General features: G+C 48.3%; 6 protein-coding genes across 6 annotated transcripts; 4 read left to right on the forward strand and 2 right to left on the reverse strand.

The window, feature by feature from the left end:
* Positions 1-502: 502 nt before the first annotated feature.
* Positions 503-6,143, forward strand: E1B28_004187 (uncharacterized protein). The gene is made up of 14 exons (XM_043148647.1): positions 503-1,037; positions 1,091-1,267; positions 1,323-1,410; positions 1,462-2,114; positions 2,172-4,369; positions 4,428-4,567; positions 4,622-4,922; positions 4,972-5,013; positions 5,069-5,131; positions 5,194-5,315; positions 5,368-5,526; positions 5,580-5,682; positions 5,739-5,777; positions 5,829-6,143. The coding sequence occupies exons 1-14, from the start codon at positions 509-511 to the stop codon at positions 5,961-5,963; spliced, it is 4,749 nt and encodes a 1,582-aa protein (XP_043013247.1). The 5' UTR covers positions 503-508; the 3' UTR covers positions 5,964-6,143.
* Positions 6,144-6,664: 521 nt separating this feature from the next.
* E1B28_004188 (uncharacterized protein) lies at positions 6,665-7,571 on the forward strand (the record flags this gene model as incomplete). The annotated part of the gene is made up of 4 exons (XM_043148648.1): positions 6,665-6,717; positions 6,770-6,862; positions 6,923-7,265; positions 7,335-7,571. The coding sequence occupies exons 2-4, from the start codon at positions 6,804-6,806 to the stop codon at positions 7,569-7,571; spliced, it is 639 nt and encodes a 212-aa protein (XP_043013248.1). The 5' UTR covers positions 6,665-6,717; positions 6,770-6,803.
* On the reverse strand, positions 7,431-10,204 carry E1B28_004189 (uncharacterized protein). Its single transcript, XM_043148649.1, has 8 exons — positions 9,582-10,204; positions 8,957-9,531; positions 8,804-8,881; positions 8,729-8,749; positions 8,597-8,657; positions 8,343-8,530; positions 7,705-8,288; positions 7,431-7,645 (listed from the first exon to the last, which is right to left on the reverse strand). Exons 1-2 carry the CDS (start codon positions 10,164-10,166, stop codon positions 9,439-9,441), a joined length of 678 nt encoding a protein of 225 aa, XP_043013249.1. The 5' UTR covers positions 10,167-10,204; the 3' UTR covers positions 7,431-7,645; positions 7,705-8,288; positions 8,343-8,530; positions 8,597-8,657; positions 8,729-8,749; positions 8,804-8,881; positions 8,957-9,438.
* Positions 10,205-10,223: 19 nt separating this feature from the next.
* Positions 10,224-12,576, forward strand: E1B28_004190 (uncharacterized protein). The gene is made up of 4 exons (XM_043148650.1): positions 10,224-10,559; positions 10,615-12,222; positions 12,271-12,380; positions 12,432-12,576. Exons 1-2 carry the CDS (start codon positions 10,310-10,312, stop codon positions 11,583-11,585), a joined length of 1,221 nt encoding a protein of 406 aa, XP_043013250.1. The 5' UTR covers positions 10,224-10,309; the 3' UTR covers positions 11,586-12,222; positions 12,271-12,380; positions 12,432-12,576.
* Positions 11,994-13,292, forward strand: E1B28_004191 (uncharacterized protein; the record flags this gene model as incomplete). The annotated part of the gene is made up of 3 exons (XM_043148651.1): positions 11,994-12,222; positions 12,271-12,380; positions 12,432-13,292. The coding sequence occupies 3 exons, from the start codon at positions 11,994-11,996 to the stop codon at positions 13,290-13,292; spliced, it is 1,200 nt and encodes a 399-aa protein (XP_043013251.1).
* A 48-nt stretch (positions 13,293-13,340) lies between these two features.
* On the reverse strand, positions 13,341-14,489 carry E1B28_004192 (uncharacterized protein; the record flags this gene model as incomplete). Its single annotated transcript, XM_043148652.1, has 4 exons — positions 13,341-13,803; positions 13,855-13,999; positions 14,071-14,343; positions 14,411-14,489. The coding sequence occupies 4 exons, from the start codon at positions 14,487-14,489 to the stop codon at positions 13,341-13,343; spliced, it is 960 nt and encodes a 319-aa protein (XP_043013252.1).
* Positions 14,490-14,658: the final 169 nt, after the last annotated feature.

Below are 14,658 nucleotides of genomic sequence, written 5' to 3' on the forward strand. Positions count from 1 at the left end.
CAAATGAGATGACATCAACACTCACAATCCTGTCTCTATGTACTGTGATTTCTTTTTTTTTCTTTTTTTTGTTTCTAACTGTGATTTCTTCCCTGGTCCTTCTTGCCAACTCCTGACCAAGGGGCTCACCAATTTGAATTGACCGGGGGTTGTTGGGGATAGGCTGGCAAAAAAATTTGTACCCACCTGCATCCCAATTGTGTATTTCACATGTATTTTATCAAGTAATAGCAAGTAATAGATGTATTTCACTTTAACATGTACTATCTTTAACAAGCCTCCAGTCTCCTTCGTCGTCTCCAGTGACCTTAAGTCGTTAATCTGTGCAATGGTGGGGTGTTTGATTTGTGTTTGATTTTAAAAACTCCTCTAGAAAATCACATAGCATACATCTAGAGCACAGAGAGCACAATTAATTTTGAGAGAAAAAATTATGGGCGTGTAATACTCAAAGGGCAGTGGAATAGCCCAGAAATTTGAAGTTGCTGTCATAACGTGACAATGACGTATGGCCGAGCGTGTTGAGCGCATTTCGTTGCCTTCCACACCAAGTTATCAAGTTCTTCTTTTCTCCTTCTTAGTTTCCTCAGACTTGCTGCTCACTGTCGTCCAGTCGATGAGCAACACTCCACCTGCAGAATCTTCCCAACGCTCACTTCCAATCGAGTCACCATCAAAGCCGACCGCTAGTTCCGCCGCAACACCCATAGCTGTACCTTTCCCCTCTGGAACACGTTCGACATCCCGGCGTTCTACTAGGTCGGCATCCACGTATTCCACTTCGTCTCAGCAGGCATCTAGGTCAAACCCATCTTGGAGAACTCTTTCGATATCGAAGGGAGGTCAGGTACAGAGTGGTGTGTCACTCGTAGTAGCTGAGCCTCAGTTAGAGGGTTCCGGGGAAAGGCAATCAGAGGTAGCCTTGACCGTCGCTTCAAGTGGCAAAGGACCTTCCAAGCGCTCTCGGTTACCTTCTGTTTTCATGAAGAGAAGAACCAGCAATTTGGAGGACATGTATGAGGAAAATGGAAGACGAGGTGAGTATCATATTTTTGATACTTACCTGTTTAATCGCAGTCCATCGTTGCAGAATCTACGCGTATTCCAAATGAAGTGGACAAAGACTCGAACAACAATGTCCCGATCGCATTGGACCCACCGGCAGGCCAGAAAGAGGCGAAGGAGATGAGTTCTGCTTCCATCACCAGCAAATCTCAGGACAATGTGGATGGAAGAAATGATAACGGAACAAAGTCTAATCCTGGAGGTAAGTACATATTCCTCATCAGGTTAATCACCTTATGCAAGGTCGTCTATGATAGATTCCTTTAACGCCATCAGTACTGACAATGATATGAATATTTCTTCAGCCCCTCCACCAATAGAACAGCAAGAGACAAGAGATACTGGGTGAGTTCATATGCCTCGCTTTACCTCACTTGTGACATATCTTGTGTCTAGGAAAGATGCACCTATATCAGACCCACACAACACGCCGAGGCCACCCTCGTCTGCCCCATCTTGGTTTGCGTCTTTTGGGAGATCGAGAATAAAAGAAGCCAATACAAACGTTTCTTCATCTAAAGAAGCTCTCAAAGAGGATTCGGTCGCTTTAACGAACGTTACTACAACAAAGGTGGAACCCAGCAGTCTCCCTACACGCACAGTAATTTCGGCAATTGCTCCACCTCATCCGTCCACCACCATTCCATTTCCGTCGAATAGTGAACCTACGCCCCTCGCTTCACGCGCTCAATGGCCCCGGCTTACCTCGACTTCACCCAGCTCTCCATCTCCTTTACACGCTTCCAGTCTTCCTACCGACTTTTCAGATGACGAGTGCGAACTTCCTCCCCGTCTGCGTCGTCAGGAAACTGATTTATCTGCCGCGTCGACCTCGAGCTTCCCATCCTCTATTGACGAAGAGTGTGTTCCGAGTTTGGCCAGGACCCCGGATGAGGAACACAATCCTCTTACGGGCCTGAACGATAGTGAAGGCACTGTAAGAGCGAGGCTCAGCTCACTCAATCCAGGCTCGAGTAGGTTTTCGATTGCTCTTCCGTTGCTTGGCAGACAAAAGGTTAGACGGGAGGATATCATTGCCAGGTTTGATGGTATGGTTCTCACGCGTCACTTTGGGAGTTGAAAGACAAAACTTATGATTGAAGTAGACCGGAAGACTTTGACCGAAAGCGTGAATGTCGATTTTCACAACGACACCGACAATGTCTCCACCGAAGCTGACGCATCGAATATATCGGTGGGTACAGCCACCCCGGATGCAACCCCTGCCACTGCCGATTTGAGCTCTCGTAACCCAGCAACAACTGAGTTCAAGTCCGGGATTGGAGCACATGTGACTGCATCTCAGTGGGAAGGTTTACCTACTACGGATACCAATAATGCTCCTGCTGCTGCCGCTGCGAGGCACTCATGGTGGGATTATATTGGTTGGGTAGACAGCAATGCCCCCAGCAGTACTGCTGATACCCGGAATGCGAACACTAAAACTGAAGAGCCTGGGACAATACACGAATCACAACCTACTCCTAAAGTGAACATGGAAACTAATATTGAAACAAAGGAGCCAGAACCGAAGGTCGCTGAATTCGTGGAGACTGGAGGAGATGATACTCGGAAGGAAGACACGGCTGATGACCGCAAGACGACAATTAAATTGCCTCAGTCACCAAACAAAGCCGTATTCACACCTGGTTCGAGTTCGGGATCATGGTTTGGATGGGGCGGGACCACATCTACCTCCGATAGTAATTCTAAAGCCATGAGTCAATCACAACCTCAAACAGAAATCCTGTCCGAAGCTTCTTCCACTTCCGCTTCCGCAACTGCACCTGAACAGGGACCCGATTCTTCCTCTTCCCTTTCCCCACCAGGTATCGTCGCCACGCTATCTAATGAGTCCCAGGCGACGATAAGACCTGGCGCAGCAACGCAGAATCTGGCTAAGAAACCGACATCGGTGTTTTCATCCGATACTGTGGGAGCTAAGAGTGGTTCTTGGTTCGCTCCGTGGAGTTGGGGCGCTACTGGTTCAGCATCAAACGATGCTACGAGTGGAGCCGGAGAAGCAGAAGGAGGTGCAAGTGGACAGCAGACGATGACCGAGTCGGAGAAGGTTAAGGAGGAGGCGTTGGCAAGGCAGCGAGAACTGGATGAGCAGAGGGAGAAGGAGAGGGAGAGTGAGGAGAGGGAAGAGAAGAAGAGGCGTGAAAGAGAGCAAGCGTCTGCGGATAGCAATCCACTCAACTCTGCCATCACGAGCAGGTATAGTTCGGGTTGGGCGTCGATCTTTGGAACTGTTAGTAAGAGGACTAAGATGATTACGGAAAACGGTGAGCCGGTGAAAAGAGATGGGAATGGGATGGAAGTCATGGATCTGGACCTGGATGAGAATGATGGACTAGGTCAGGAGGTGGCGAAGGTTGAAGAAGAGAATGTGATTGCGAAACATAAGGACCTTGAGAGAGTCAAGGCATTGGACGGGAGTGCAGGTGGTGGCAGCAAGCCAGCGTCTATCAAGTCGGCTCCAGTTGAAACGTCCGCAAGTTCCGGCGAGCAGAAGGACAAGGATGATACCAAAGGGAAGAAGAGAGTCAAAGGCGCACCCCCTATGATAACTGTCTCGGACGACGTACGACGGGAAAGCGAATCGTTGCTCTCTTCGTCGTCGCAGGGGAACAAGAGTAAGAAACCTAGTCCTACGCCCTCTATCAAATCTGCCCCTCCTCCTATAACCTCATCGCCAACGAAGATATCGACATCACCGCATTCGCCGAGCTCACCACATCCCCCACGGCCACCCAACCTAGTGCTGCCCACATGGGTGGATACATTCCATACACCTCCCAGAAGTGTTATCCCGCCTTCGGCTCGGAGCGTTGATGATCGCGGAGACGGTGTGGTCAGTCGACTAGGGAGAGTCGGAAAATGGTTGCTGGGCGGAGATGGAGGTGGAAGTGGAAGTGGACGTGCAAGTACAAGTGAGAGAAGGAACACTTCTGTGCATCAACCACACCGTAGAAGCGATGGATTGGCATGGGAAGAATGGGGTAAAAGTTTTCCCCGAGCATTGGATGTACTTGAAGGTAGAGGTCCACCCTTTGAGGAGCCGCCTTTACTGAAAAAGCTGGCTTGGAATGTTGTCGGAGGTAGAGAGAAGGAGAGCGATGGTAATCCGGGTGAACAAATGAGCCATGGGATTGCTGGGAAAGGAGCCGGAGGGGTCGGTAAAGAAGGGCAGAGTGCTGAGGGTCACGTTGGAGATGTGTTACGAGGGTGTAAGAACGTTGTGGTCATAGGAATACATGGATGGTTTCCTGGTGCCGTTACGAGGACTATGCTTGGAGAGGTATGTATTTCCATAACACGTTTTGGATTGAGAAAGACGATTTCTATCTTTGCCCTAGCCCACTGGAACGAGTCTAAAGTTTGTCAACATGATGGTACAAGCCGTGGAGGAATTCCAGAATGTCCATAATGTCAAGCTTGAGAAGATTACGAAGATTCCACTGGAAGGCGAAGGGACTATAAACCAGCGAGTGGACAAGTACGCCTCACCTTTCTTTTCTCCCTCTCAGTTCGCCTAAAGACCTCCATCTAGACTGTATAAGAGCTTGCTCTCAAACAAGGAATGGATGTCAGACCTTCACAATGCAGACGCCATTTTCGTAGCCACCCATTCTCAGGGATCCGTTGTTTCTACTCATTTGTTGGATCGACTGATCAGGGATCGACACATACGAACGGCGAAGAACGCGGCGGGAACGGAGGTCTTAGCAGATCTGGGTGTCAACATGATCCCATTGAAGCCTCAGAGAGTCTGTTGCTTGGCGCTTTGTGGGATACATCTGGGACCCCTGAGGTACTTGAGCTCGAGTGCGCTCGTGCAGCCGTTCATTCAGGTAAGGAACTGGCGATTGACGTGGATCGGAAATTGATGGTTCTTTCAAGTATTTCGAGTCGACTGCTGCACGGGAGTTGTTCGAATTTCAGGTATGTTTATATCCATCATGTCCAGAAACTCTCAATACCAACGTCCTACACTCAGAACACGGAGAGCGAAGTGTCAAAGTCGTACGTCAATGCATTGGAAAACGTTCTTTACAACGGAGTCGGTGCCGATTTGGCCTGTCGAATCCTTCCATCTCGCTTACATTTATCCTCTGTCTCCAGACAAAGATCGTATACGTTGCCTCGATGGACGATCAAGTGGTGCCGATATACTCTGGGTTGTTCACATCTGCCACGCACCCCCTGATTCTGAGGGCTCTTTACATAGATGGCGACGCTTATAGGTGCGGCGTACTTCGTTTAGTCGAGCAAGTTATTGACAGGACATGTCCATAGTTCCTCTGATTTCCTATCTAACCTTCTTGTTCTATTACTTCGAGTCAGGAACTGTGGGCTGCCCGACAGTGGGCTCTTAGCACACCTGTCGGATGTGACGGCAGGAACGTTGAGTGGAGTCGGACACTCAACCGCGTATGAGGAGCTATCGAATTACGCGTACGTGATACAGCGACCTGCGACGACCTCGGCCTAACACATCACTTTTATAGACTTGCTGTCAATTACCTTTTCCTGACTAACGATGGGTTGGAAGAGCACCCGAAGCTGCATGTAGAGCCTTTCAATGCTAATTCAGAGCAAAATGATTATGAGGTGAACGCGTTGAGATACCATTATTGTCATCTGGCTTATCCATCCATCCTCTCTAGATACCTTGGGCATTACGAGATCTGATTGCAGATGACCGCGTAGCCCATTTCTTTTCGACAGAGATCTCTCAGCTAAGAGATGCCTTTCAGGAATGGCACCCCAAGACGACGGTGTTAAAGGACGTCAAACGGAAATTGCAGCCGATTCAGAGGCTTCCATCGACTTTTTTTTCTACATCTGTTATCACTACAACTACCAATCCCAGTTCGGTCAGTAAATTGTAGATCATAGCTTTCTTCTTTCCGTGCTCTATTCGTCATAATATGGAATTCTGGGGTATTCGTCGACACAACACTGTAGCGTTACATCCATTTCTATTTTTATTGTTACCACACACTACACAGACATAACCTATTCGATATCTGTATAGATCCATACAAACATATACAGTCATGATACTCACAGGATGCGTGAAGTTCCTCGAGCCGAATTTCATGGGACTAGCTGTGATTAGATTAGATTAGGAAACCCCCGCCCACCGAATCACGTTCCGCTAGGCTCCGTGCTTGTCAGGGTTCTTCTAAGTACATTCATTGAACACCTCGCACTGTTGATTCAAGCACTCCGCGGGCTTTTGAAGACGTAGATGCACAAGGTTTGAAAAACAGTGTTAGTAGGGAATCGTGGATCCGCTTCTAGACCTCGAGATACATACAACACTTGCGTTGGACGGTGAGTCGGAAGTGTACCTGAAGGTCGCAGTTAATACCGAGGGGCTTAGAGATTGACACCACTCGTCTTTTTCACACTTCGAGCTCAGAATCACCTATAACAAAGTTGCCCGTCGGTATACAGTAACTTAAGAAACTGCGGGCGTAAAAGTATTCATGGTGCCAGGCGAGTGTTACTCTGGCATCCCGCTGTGTTACCTTGTGATTTACCTCTTCTTTGTCGATAGGCGTTTTGTGTCATCTCCAACGAATGAGCCGGGGGTGTCTGTTCTTGGCCAGAAAAATACTATTGAATACAGCAAAGGAGGTGCGTCTTTGTGAGAAGTTAAAACTGCCGCTGAATGTTCAGTTCTGAACAGTGATCTCCGAGGGCGCAGTTCATATGAACCACACATGACGCGGGAAGGAGGCCAAGGTCCCTATGGCGGGATCGGATGTCAGCATTCTGCAAGGTCCGTATACGAGTCTCGGCTACAAGAGGGGGGGCTTCAGGCTTCAGCTGCTCATTTAAGAGCAGATTTTTTAGAAAACGCCTCCAATATCGTGATGACCTCTCCCTCTTCAACACGATTTTTGAATCATTTCGAGAGCTTAGGTCACGGCTGTGGTACTTCAAAACCTCAGTGTCCTCCCTACCACCCAGATCCCCGTCTTGTGGCGTTTTCGGATATATATCCTTTCGCGCCTTCCACATCCCAGGCATCTAAATCTTCTGCGCACAGAAGAGAGGTAGAAATCGTCTATACGGACGAATCGTCGACTCGTCTCTCGGATCGAGTACGAAGAAAATGTTTCAACTGTTCTGGTACCGATACTAGGACGTGGAGAAGAAGCAGTCTAACACCAGGCAAAGTCGTAAGTAACCCGTCCTTTTTGATACTGTGCAACTACCACAGATATTGATTTCCACCCTGCTTTCACTAGCTCTGTAACAAATGTGGACTTTACGAGCGGGCGCATTCCCGACATCGGCCTGCAGAGCAAAAACGAGGAATGTCGACCAGTATTATATGTTTAACTCCCCCATATGCATCTCCATTACCCGCGTATAATACAGAAGCGGCCGAATTACCTCCAATTCAACCAGGATACGGATATGGACACGAGAATGTTTTACCTTCAATCCAGACCTGGGTCGAGCAGAACGCCTATGTAGTCTGAAGTAGAAGAATGGGCAAGAAGATCATTAGCGTAGGGACTGTGGATTGTGTGAATGTATGTATATGTACTGTACTCTAAAGTTGGATAATGAGTAGTAGTACATCCCTGTCTGATAGAGAAAGTTCAAACGCACTATGAGGAGATGGCGATGTGCAATACTTCGAGCCTCATTCTATAGAACATTGTGATATGATCCGCCGTCATCCGGGTTGTCGAATTCGGCGGAATCCGACGGATGATGAACGGCGAATAGCTTCATACACCCGAGGTTTCTTTCATTGGACGGTATTTTGATCCGAATGGCTTTTTAACACGCCGCGGATGATCCGGTGCGAGGTCCCAGCGACGGGCAGGAAACTGGAGTTATTCTATATAGAACAGAAGAACACACCATGGCTTGGTCTGCCACCTGTTCAAGGACAAACGGCGAATAATAAACACCGCTACGGCGTCGAGGACCGTGGTGGGCTCATTGCAGGCAGTACGCCCTTTCGACTTGACGAGAAATCATCAGACTAGGTTCATCCATCTCAGATACACGAGGCCAGGCCTTTTCAAAACCACACATCGTGAATCGATTCTGCATCCCGGGGAGCTGCCCTCTCTTCTGACCACTTCTCTCTCGACTTTGGCATCATCTCAGCCTTTTTTAGGACTTCTCCGATTGGCCCCGCGACGATATGTGAAATAGCGGGCAGGACAGCGTGTGCAAGGGGTCTGGGACACTGTTACTAGACCCTCAACGAGGTGGTTTGGTGTCATGTTACTTACCAGAGCAGGAAATGTTATTCAGCAGATACACATCGTCGAATATTCGCTCCCATTGCAGGCGTCGGAGGTTTGACATCCGGTAGTTCAGCTGTAGAAACCTGAAGTGAATCGACATGATACATGGCAAATCCAACATGGACAACGTCCTTGTATGGCTTGTCCAGGATCAACGATATCAAGGAGCCAAGCTTAAATTCCACGAAAAGATCCTACGGGTCAATGATGCCCATGAATTATTTCAGAGACAGTCGTACTTTTTGGCAGTGGTTTAACATCGGCCGCGCCTTTGGATAGGCTTCTGCCGCCCGGATAATTCTACAAAGCTTAAGGTTAGTTTGTCGCGAGAAGATCCGAGTTGGGGTTCAGGTTATTATCGAGAGACTCACTGCCATGCACCATTTCCAGTTCTGAAAAGTCGGACATGAACAATATTTTATTCTCCTTAGATTGTTCAGACCTACCCAGTATTTATTCAGTATTCGTTCTGGTGATTCCGTGAAGTCTGCGTCAAATAACGTCAGACCACAACCGAAGTGTGCCTGTACACCGAGTCCAAGCCCAAATATGTCTGGTCAAAGCACAGAACAGCTAGTGGAATGAAAGATCGTATTGACCGTAAATGTTTAGTCCCTTCGACGCCCTTCTCCTGTTACGACCGATTGGATGAAGACGAATATGCAGTCATGCAACACAAGACATCTACCCTAAGCCAGTCGTGGCTACTATCATCCATGGATACTATGGGTATGGATCCGATTGCGATTTGTAAGAGTGTATATGATGGCAAAGTCCTGAATATCTTGTCTCGGTGGCTCTCCAAATTATCAAATAATCCCAAGGCCTCCCAATAACCCAATGGGAAGGTCAGTGAGAAGACTGGATTCCGGAGGGGCAGAGAACTTCCTGTCTTCGTGCCGACAATCAGCCACTATGGAAGGTCTTGTAATCATCACATTGCAGCTATTCCGGATCCAGGTATCGCCTAAGCAGAGAGAAACTCGCCAAACTCTGGGAGTTGAAGTGTTAATAGAGATTGTCGAATCGTTTGGCAATTCGGAAGCTGCGACCAGTGTCACAGGACTGGCGGCCGAGACCACTAATCATCATCATCAAACCACCTTTCCTCCAATTCTCTTTCAATATCTCTGTCCAAACTGTCGTTAAAATCCACAGAGTCGTAATCAATTTGCTGGACAATCGTCAGAGCCGCTCGAAATAGGACAGAAAACTAAAGCTTACATCAAGCAGGCCATAGATGAACATCTCATGTATCTGCCTTTCAAATGCTTTCCTCTGCTCCTCGAAACTTTCAACTGCTGTTTCAGCGTTTTCGTCCTCTTCACTTTCACTATCCTCCTCTGGTACAAACTCTTCTGCAGCCATCCGTTGTCTCCGAATATCCCGTAGACGTTGCACCTCTCGTTCCTCTTCATACTGTCCAAGTAACGCCCCTAACTTCTTCACATGTTTCTCAGTCCCCTGCATGAAGTCACTCTCCGCCCAACGCTTTTCTTCATCTCCTTCCTCAATTCCACGGCGTTCGCTTCCAGTCCACAGTACGGGCCACGTCCGTCGAGCAGATTCAAAAGACAATTCATTCGGCGAAGACTTGACCCATCCTAGGCGCCGATTCCGTACCGCAGGGATGGTTGTGCGTTCCTTCGGACTTGTGATACTTGAAAAGGTCACAGATAGATGTTGTGGGAGCCGCAGTATATACTTTGAAAGAAATGATACTGGATCTCCTGAAGGGGACGGCTCGTGGGAGTCTGGTAATTGTAGATATGATAGTAAGGCATGTTCATTGAAAGAAGTTGAGGCCATTGTATCAAGACCAAGTCCAAGACACGCTCGCGAGCCGCCGGTCGACAAGTCACAGTGTGACGGACTAACAAGGCACCCCTCACTCAGACTGACACTAGTACCTACCCGTCTAGCTGGGGCAGCTACAGTACTGAGTTGGCACAATGCCTTCCTCAGATACTCAGCCTGAAGGACCCTTTATCTGTGGCTGGAATTTCTGTCGTCACATTTCGAATTCCCGTTTGGAACGATGTAAACATCTCGTCTACGACCACATTCGACACCCAAGCTTTCAGCCTGTGCGGCTGGGAGACCTACAAGCGCTTCGCAGGGCGGAAGAAGGCTTAGGAGATAGTTTCACGACTGGAGATGTATCCTGTCCAACCCAGCGTGAAAATTTAGTCGATAGTCAAGGTATGAGCTTTCGTATATTTAATTGACTGTGACCGTGTTTCATGTAGTCCCCAAGATTCTGCCGGTGCAGCCTCTCTTCCTTCACCGCCAACAACCGCGCATGCACTGACACCTCCTGGCTCTTCTCCCCCACATCCACATGTATTCACACCCTCTGACGATCATCTTGAACGTTCATATCGTTCACCAAGTCCTCTTGTCGATGCCCCTTCCGATTCTGTTTCCCCATTTCTCTTCCATGAAGACGAAAGCGAAGGTAAAGCAATTTCCGATCGTTCGCTCGTTGAGGATGACCCCCCGGTTTGGTCTTCGAGAGCTAGTACTCCTAGGTTTGGGGATCTATCATCCCCACTCAGCGGTTCGCCTGCACCGTTATACAGCCCACCATCACCATCCCTCAGCTCCCTTATCGAAGATTCTGCAGGGAAAAGGTCCAAGAGAAAATTTCTTCACGAAGAAGCAGAAGATGAAGAGTCGTCGCAGACTTCGACGTCATCATCGGTTTCTTGTCAACAGGTTGAAGATCAACTAACTCGAAGTCGTGAAGACGATGATGTGGAAGGGAAATGTTCAGGTGGAGCTTCGCATCCCAATGACACGCTTTCGAATTTCACTGCTTCTTCTCCGCTACCGCCCCCGAAGCCAGTTTCTGCGAATGTTTCAGAACAAACGCTCTCCTCCCGAAACAAACATTACCTGTACGAAGAAACTCGAATACCACAATCTAGACGACAAACTCCTCAGATCCCTCGTGTAGATCAGATTCCTTCCTTCCTTCCCCAGTATCCCGATGTCCAAGTGTCTCGTCATCAGTCGTGGTATATGCCAAAGCGAAAGAAAACCCATCTTCGAAGCCCTGGTAGTGAGAGGAGTTCCGCACAACACTCACCTACCACGCCGGTAGACCCTGTTTATGCGGATCATTCTAGTCTCTGTGAAAGTCAAATTCAGAACTCTGCCTGTGTAGAGGAATCTTTTCCCCTCATGTCACAAGCACCATATGATAGCCAGGCTTATTGGCCCTAGGGAAGTTGGCGAAGTTGGCGATGCTGAATGTGTGTGAAGTTTTGTAGTCGGACTGTGGTTTGGCCCGGCCACTCACCTCCCATCATCTGCAATCTATCCTTGGCAAGTCCTCACCACTCATGAACAAAGTCAGAACGAGGCTTGACTTATCCGTGAACCCGAAAGGCACATTGGCCCTTCGGAGCTACTGCAGATTAGTGGGAAAGCCATAAAGTTCTGCAACAGAACTGGGTTATATATGCTTGCTAATTACTCTATAACTTTTCAAAGCTTGAGATTGATTGTATTTTCTTGGTCCTGTAGTGTATCTTTATGTTCTGTGCTGGTTTGTACATATTACTACTGAAGTAGTCGCTGACTGGAAGACTTAATGTCGAGTCAAATCATGATCACTTCAGACAGTCCGCCATGACCACTTCCACTACCAGACAACCCATTCACACTAGTCCCATAAACCTGACTTTTTTGGGTACTGCCTCCGCTCAACCCTCCTCGACACGAAATCACTCAGCATTAACCCTCCGTCTCGGAAGTGATGCCTGGCTCTTCGATTGCGGCGAGGCAACCCAGCACCAGATTCAAAAGAGTGCAGTGAAAATGGGGAGGATCGAGAAGATATTTATCACACATACTCATGGTGAGCAGTAGACGTTATCACATCGACATCACCTCAAATATCTCAAAGGTGACCATATATTTGGTTTGCTCCCATTGATGGCTGCCTGTTTGAACGGTGCTGGAGGAACAGTAGACGGTGCAGATGACCCAAGAACTCAGGTTAACCTAAACGATTCAGTGAGTAGTTCATTCTCTCTGCTTCCGTGCTCACGGGATTTCCCTCATCAGCCTATGGAAATCTACGGTCCACTCGGAACTCGCGCATACATTCGAAATGGCCTCATCTACACCCACACGCTCCTGGGACGCCCATACGTAGTACACGAGTTACGCTTTCCCGGCGACCCTCAGGACGGTGATTTCACTCACCTCCCACCCCATCGATCAGAATCTCCAAATGGGCGCAACATACCGCTCAAAACAGACTTGAATGATACCGGCACATGGAGGAATATATACTCTGACAACGTGTTATCCGTCTCCGCTGCGCCCATCCTACATTCAGTTCCCTGTGTTGGTTATGTCGTGAACGAGGCCAGTGTTCCCGGTAAAATCGATCCCACGAAGTACATCCCTGATATCAAACGTACCAAGACGCCTATGTCGGTCATGAGGCGTTTGCAGGAGGGAGAGGACGTGGAATTGTCGGATGGGACGGTTCTGAGCGGTCCACCTAGAAGACCTGGACGAAAAATTGTCGTTCTTGGGGATACGTATGACCCCTCACCGGTAGCATCGCTAGCGCAGGGTGCCGACCTTCTGGTTCATGAAGCAACGAACGCACACCTGCCGGGGATAGATCCAGCTACGAAGGAAACTGACACATATGAATCAGTCCAGGAAAGGGCAATCTCGAGAGGACATTCCACTCCTCAGATGGCCGGAAAATTCGCCACGCTCATTGACGCGAAGAAATTGATTCTCAACCACTTCTCCGCTCGATATCCCGGTGATGACGATGTTAATGAAGAGGCTAGGAAGATAATGGAGGGTATCAGAGACATGGCTTCTTTCGAATATGATGGACCAGTACTTTGTGCTCGAGACTTGATGAGTGAAGATGTAGTTCTGCAACAGGATAATAGATGATAATGCATGAATAAAAGAGGGATCATCGGATTCCCGCGAAGACTGCGCCTAGTCTATATCATCAGGAGGCTCAGACAGCTCACTACTACCATCGGTTGCCTCGCCTTCTTCCAAATCTTCCCGAGACTTCTTTCCTCGTGTACTTTTATTGACCTCCTCCTCTACCTCGCCCATTTCAATATCATCTCCATTGACCGATTTCTCTGCTCCATCTGGTACACTGCTGGCCCTCACCTTCTCCTCACCTTCCTCACCCTCCTCCTCTGATTTCATCGGTGCAGGTGTGCCAATTCCCAAACTCGTGCCATCCCCATCTGGTCCGTCCAACCCCGGCGTACCCCTTGCCGAAGGAGCAAGAGATGTCGAGGCACCGTCTCCTCCGGCAAACCGTAATGTGCTCAACGTCGAAATGATCCCATCCAGGGCTATTTTTTGGGTTTCTATTGTTCGATTTTGGGTTTCGTGCTCAGCGCGTATGGCTGCCATGTCGTTTTCAAGTGCCGCGATACTTCTGTAAAGAAATCAGTGGAATCATTGAAGAAGGTAAAAAAACACCACTCACTGCTCTAATTCTTCTCTACTTGGGAGAGAATTCACCTTTTCAGCTACCACATCGTATTCTATTTTTCGCCGTCGAAGCATCTGAGCATCTTCAAGGGATGTCTTTAGTTGTTCAATTTGTCCGCGCAGTGTACCGTGTTCGTCGTCTGTTTATGTAGACCCAATCAGATGTTGGTAAGTTCCAAACATAATGGAAAGAATCGAGAAAAAGACGCACCAATCCTCTGTTTCTCTCGCTGATACCCCTCCACTTGCCGAGCCTCAGCTTCACAGATCAGTATGCTCTTCTTCAGTAGCAGTTGAAACGATGCTAGCTCGATCATGAATGCCTCCCTAGCTTGCTCAATCTTCTCTTGGTCTTTATCTTGACCCTCGTCATTGATTTGAGGAACTATGGGTTCCCTCACAACGGATTGGTACTGGTAAAACTTCTTGATGACGCGTCGCAGAGGCCGTTCGTCGTTTGTTATACGCGCATGGACAATATGATCTAGAAATTTGGACGGATAAGTCTTTCGTTACGAGGAACGGTTCAAGAGTCTGTGAATATAACTCACCTTCTTCCTCCGCGGTCGGAGGGATGATAATGGGCTGTTGTGCTGACGTGCTAGCTGGTACATCAGTGGAGACTCCCATTGCGCAAAGTAGCGGTAAAAGGGCGGGTATGCAAATGGGTTGACGAACAGTATTTCGCGACTCTAAATCGCGAATTGCCAACGTGACATCACGCCTCTTAATTTGAGAAATTTGCAAGTAGTTATATATGTAATACAATCGCATCCACTGAAATTATGGGTATAATTGC

Source organism: Marasmius oreades, chromosome 2 (genome assembly GCF_018924745.1).
Source record: "Marasmius oreades isolate 03SP1 chromosome 2, whole genome shotgun sequence".
In the NCBI taxonomy this organism is placed as follows: Eukaryota; Fungi; Basidiomycota; class Agaricomycetes; order Agaricales; family Marasmiaceae; genus Marasmius; species Marasmius oreades.

Coding starts and splice junctions, on each gene's coding strand:
- E1B28_004190 (XM_043148650.1), top strand. CDS start 10,310: ATGCCTTCCTCAGATACTCAGCCTGAAGGACCCTTTATCTGTGGCTGG. Junction 10,560..10,614: donor AAATTTAGTCGATAGTCAAG/GTATGAGCTTTC, acceptor GTAGTCCCCAAG/ATTCTGCCGGTGCAGCCTCT.
- E1B28_004189 (XM_043148649.1), bottom strand. CDS start 10,166: ATGGCCTCAACTTCTTTCAATGAACATGCCTTACTATCATATCTACAA. Junction 9,532..9,581: donor TCATCTATGGCCTGCTTGAT/GTAAGCTTTAGT, acceptor ACGATTGTCCAG/CAAATTGATTACGACTCTGT.
- E1B28_004187 (XM_043148647.1), top strand. CDS start 509: ATGGCCGAGCGTGTTGAGCGCATTTCGTTGCCTTCCACACCAAGTTAT. Junction 1,268..1,322: donor AACAAAGTCTAATCCTGGAG/GTAAGTACATAT, acceptor CGTCTATGATAG/ATTCCTTTAACGCCATCAGT. Junction 4,370..4,427: donor CGAGGACTATGCTTGGAGAG/GTATGTATTTCC, acceptor TCTTTGCCCTAG/CCCACTGGAACGAGTCTAAA.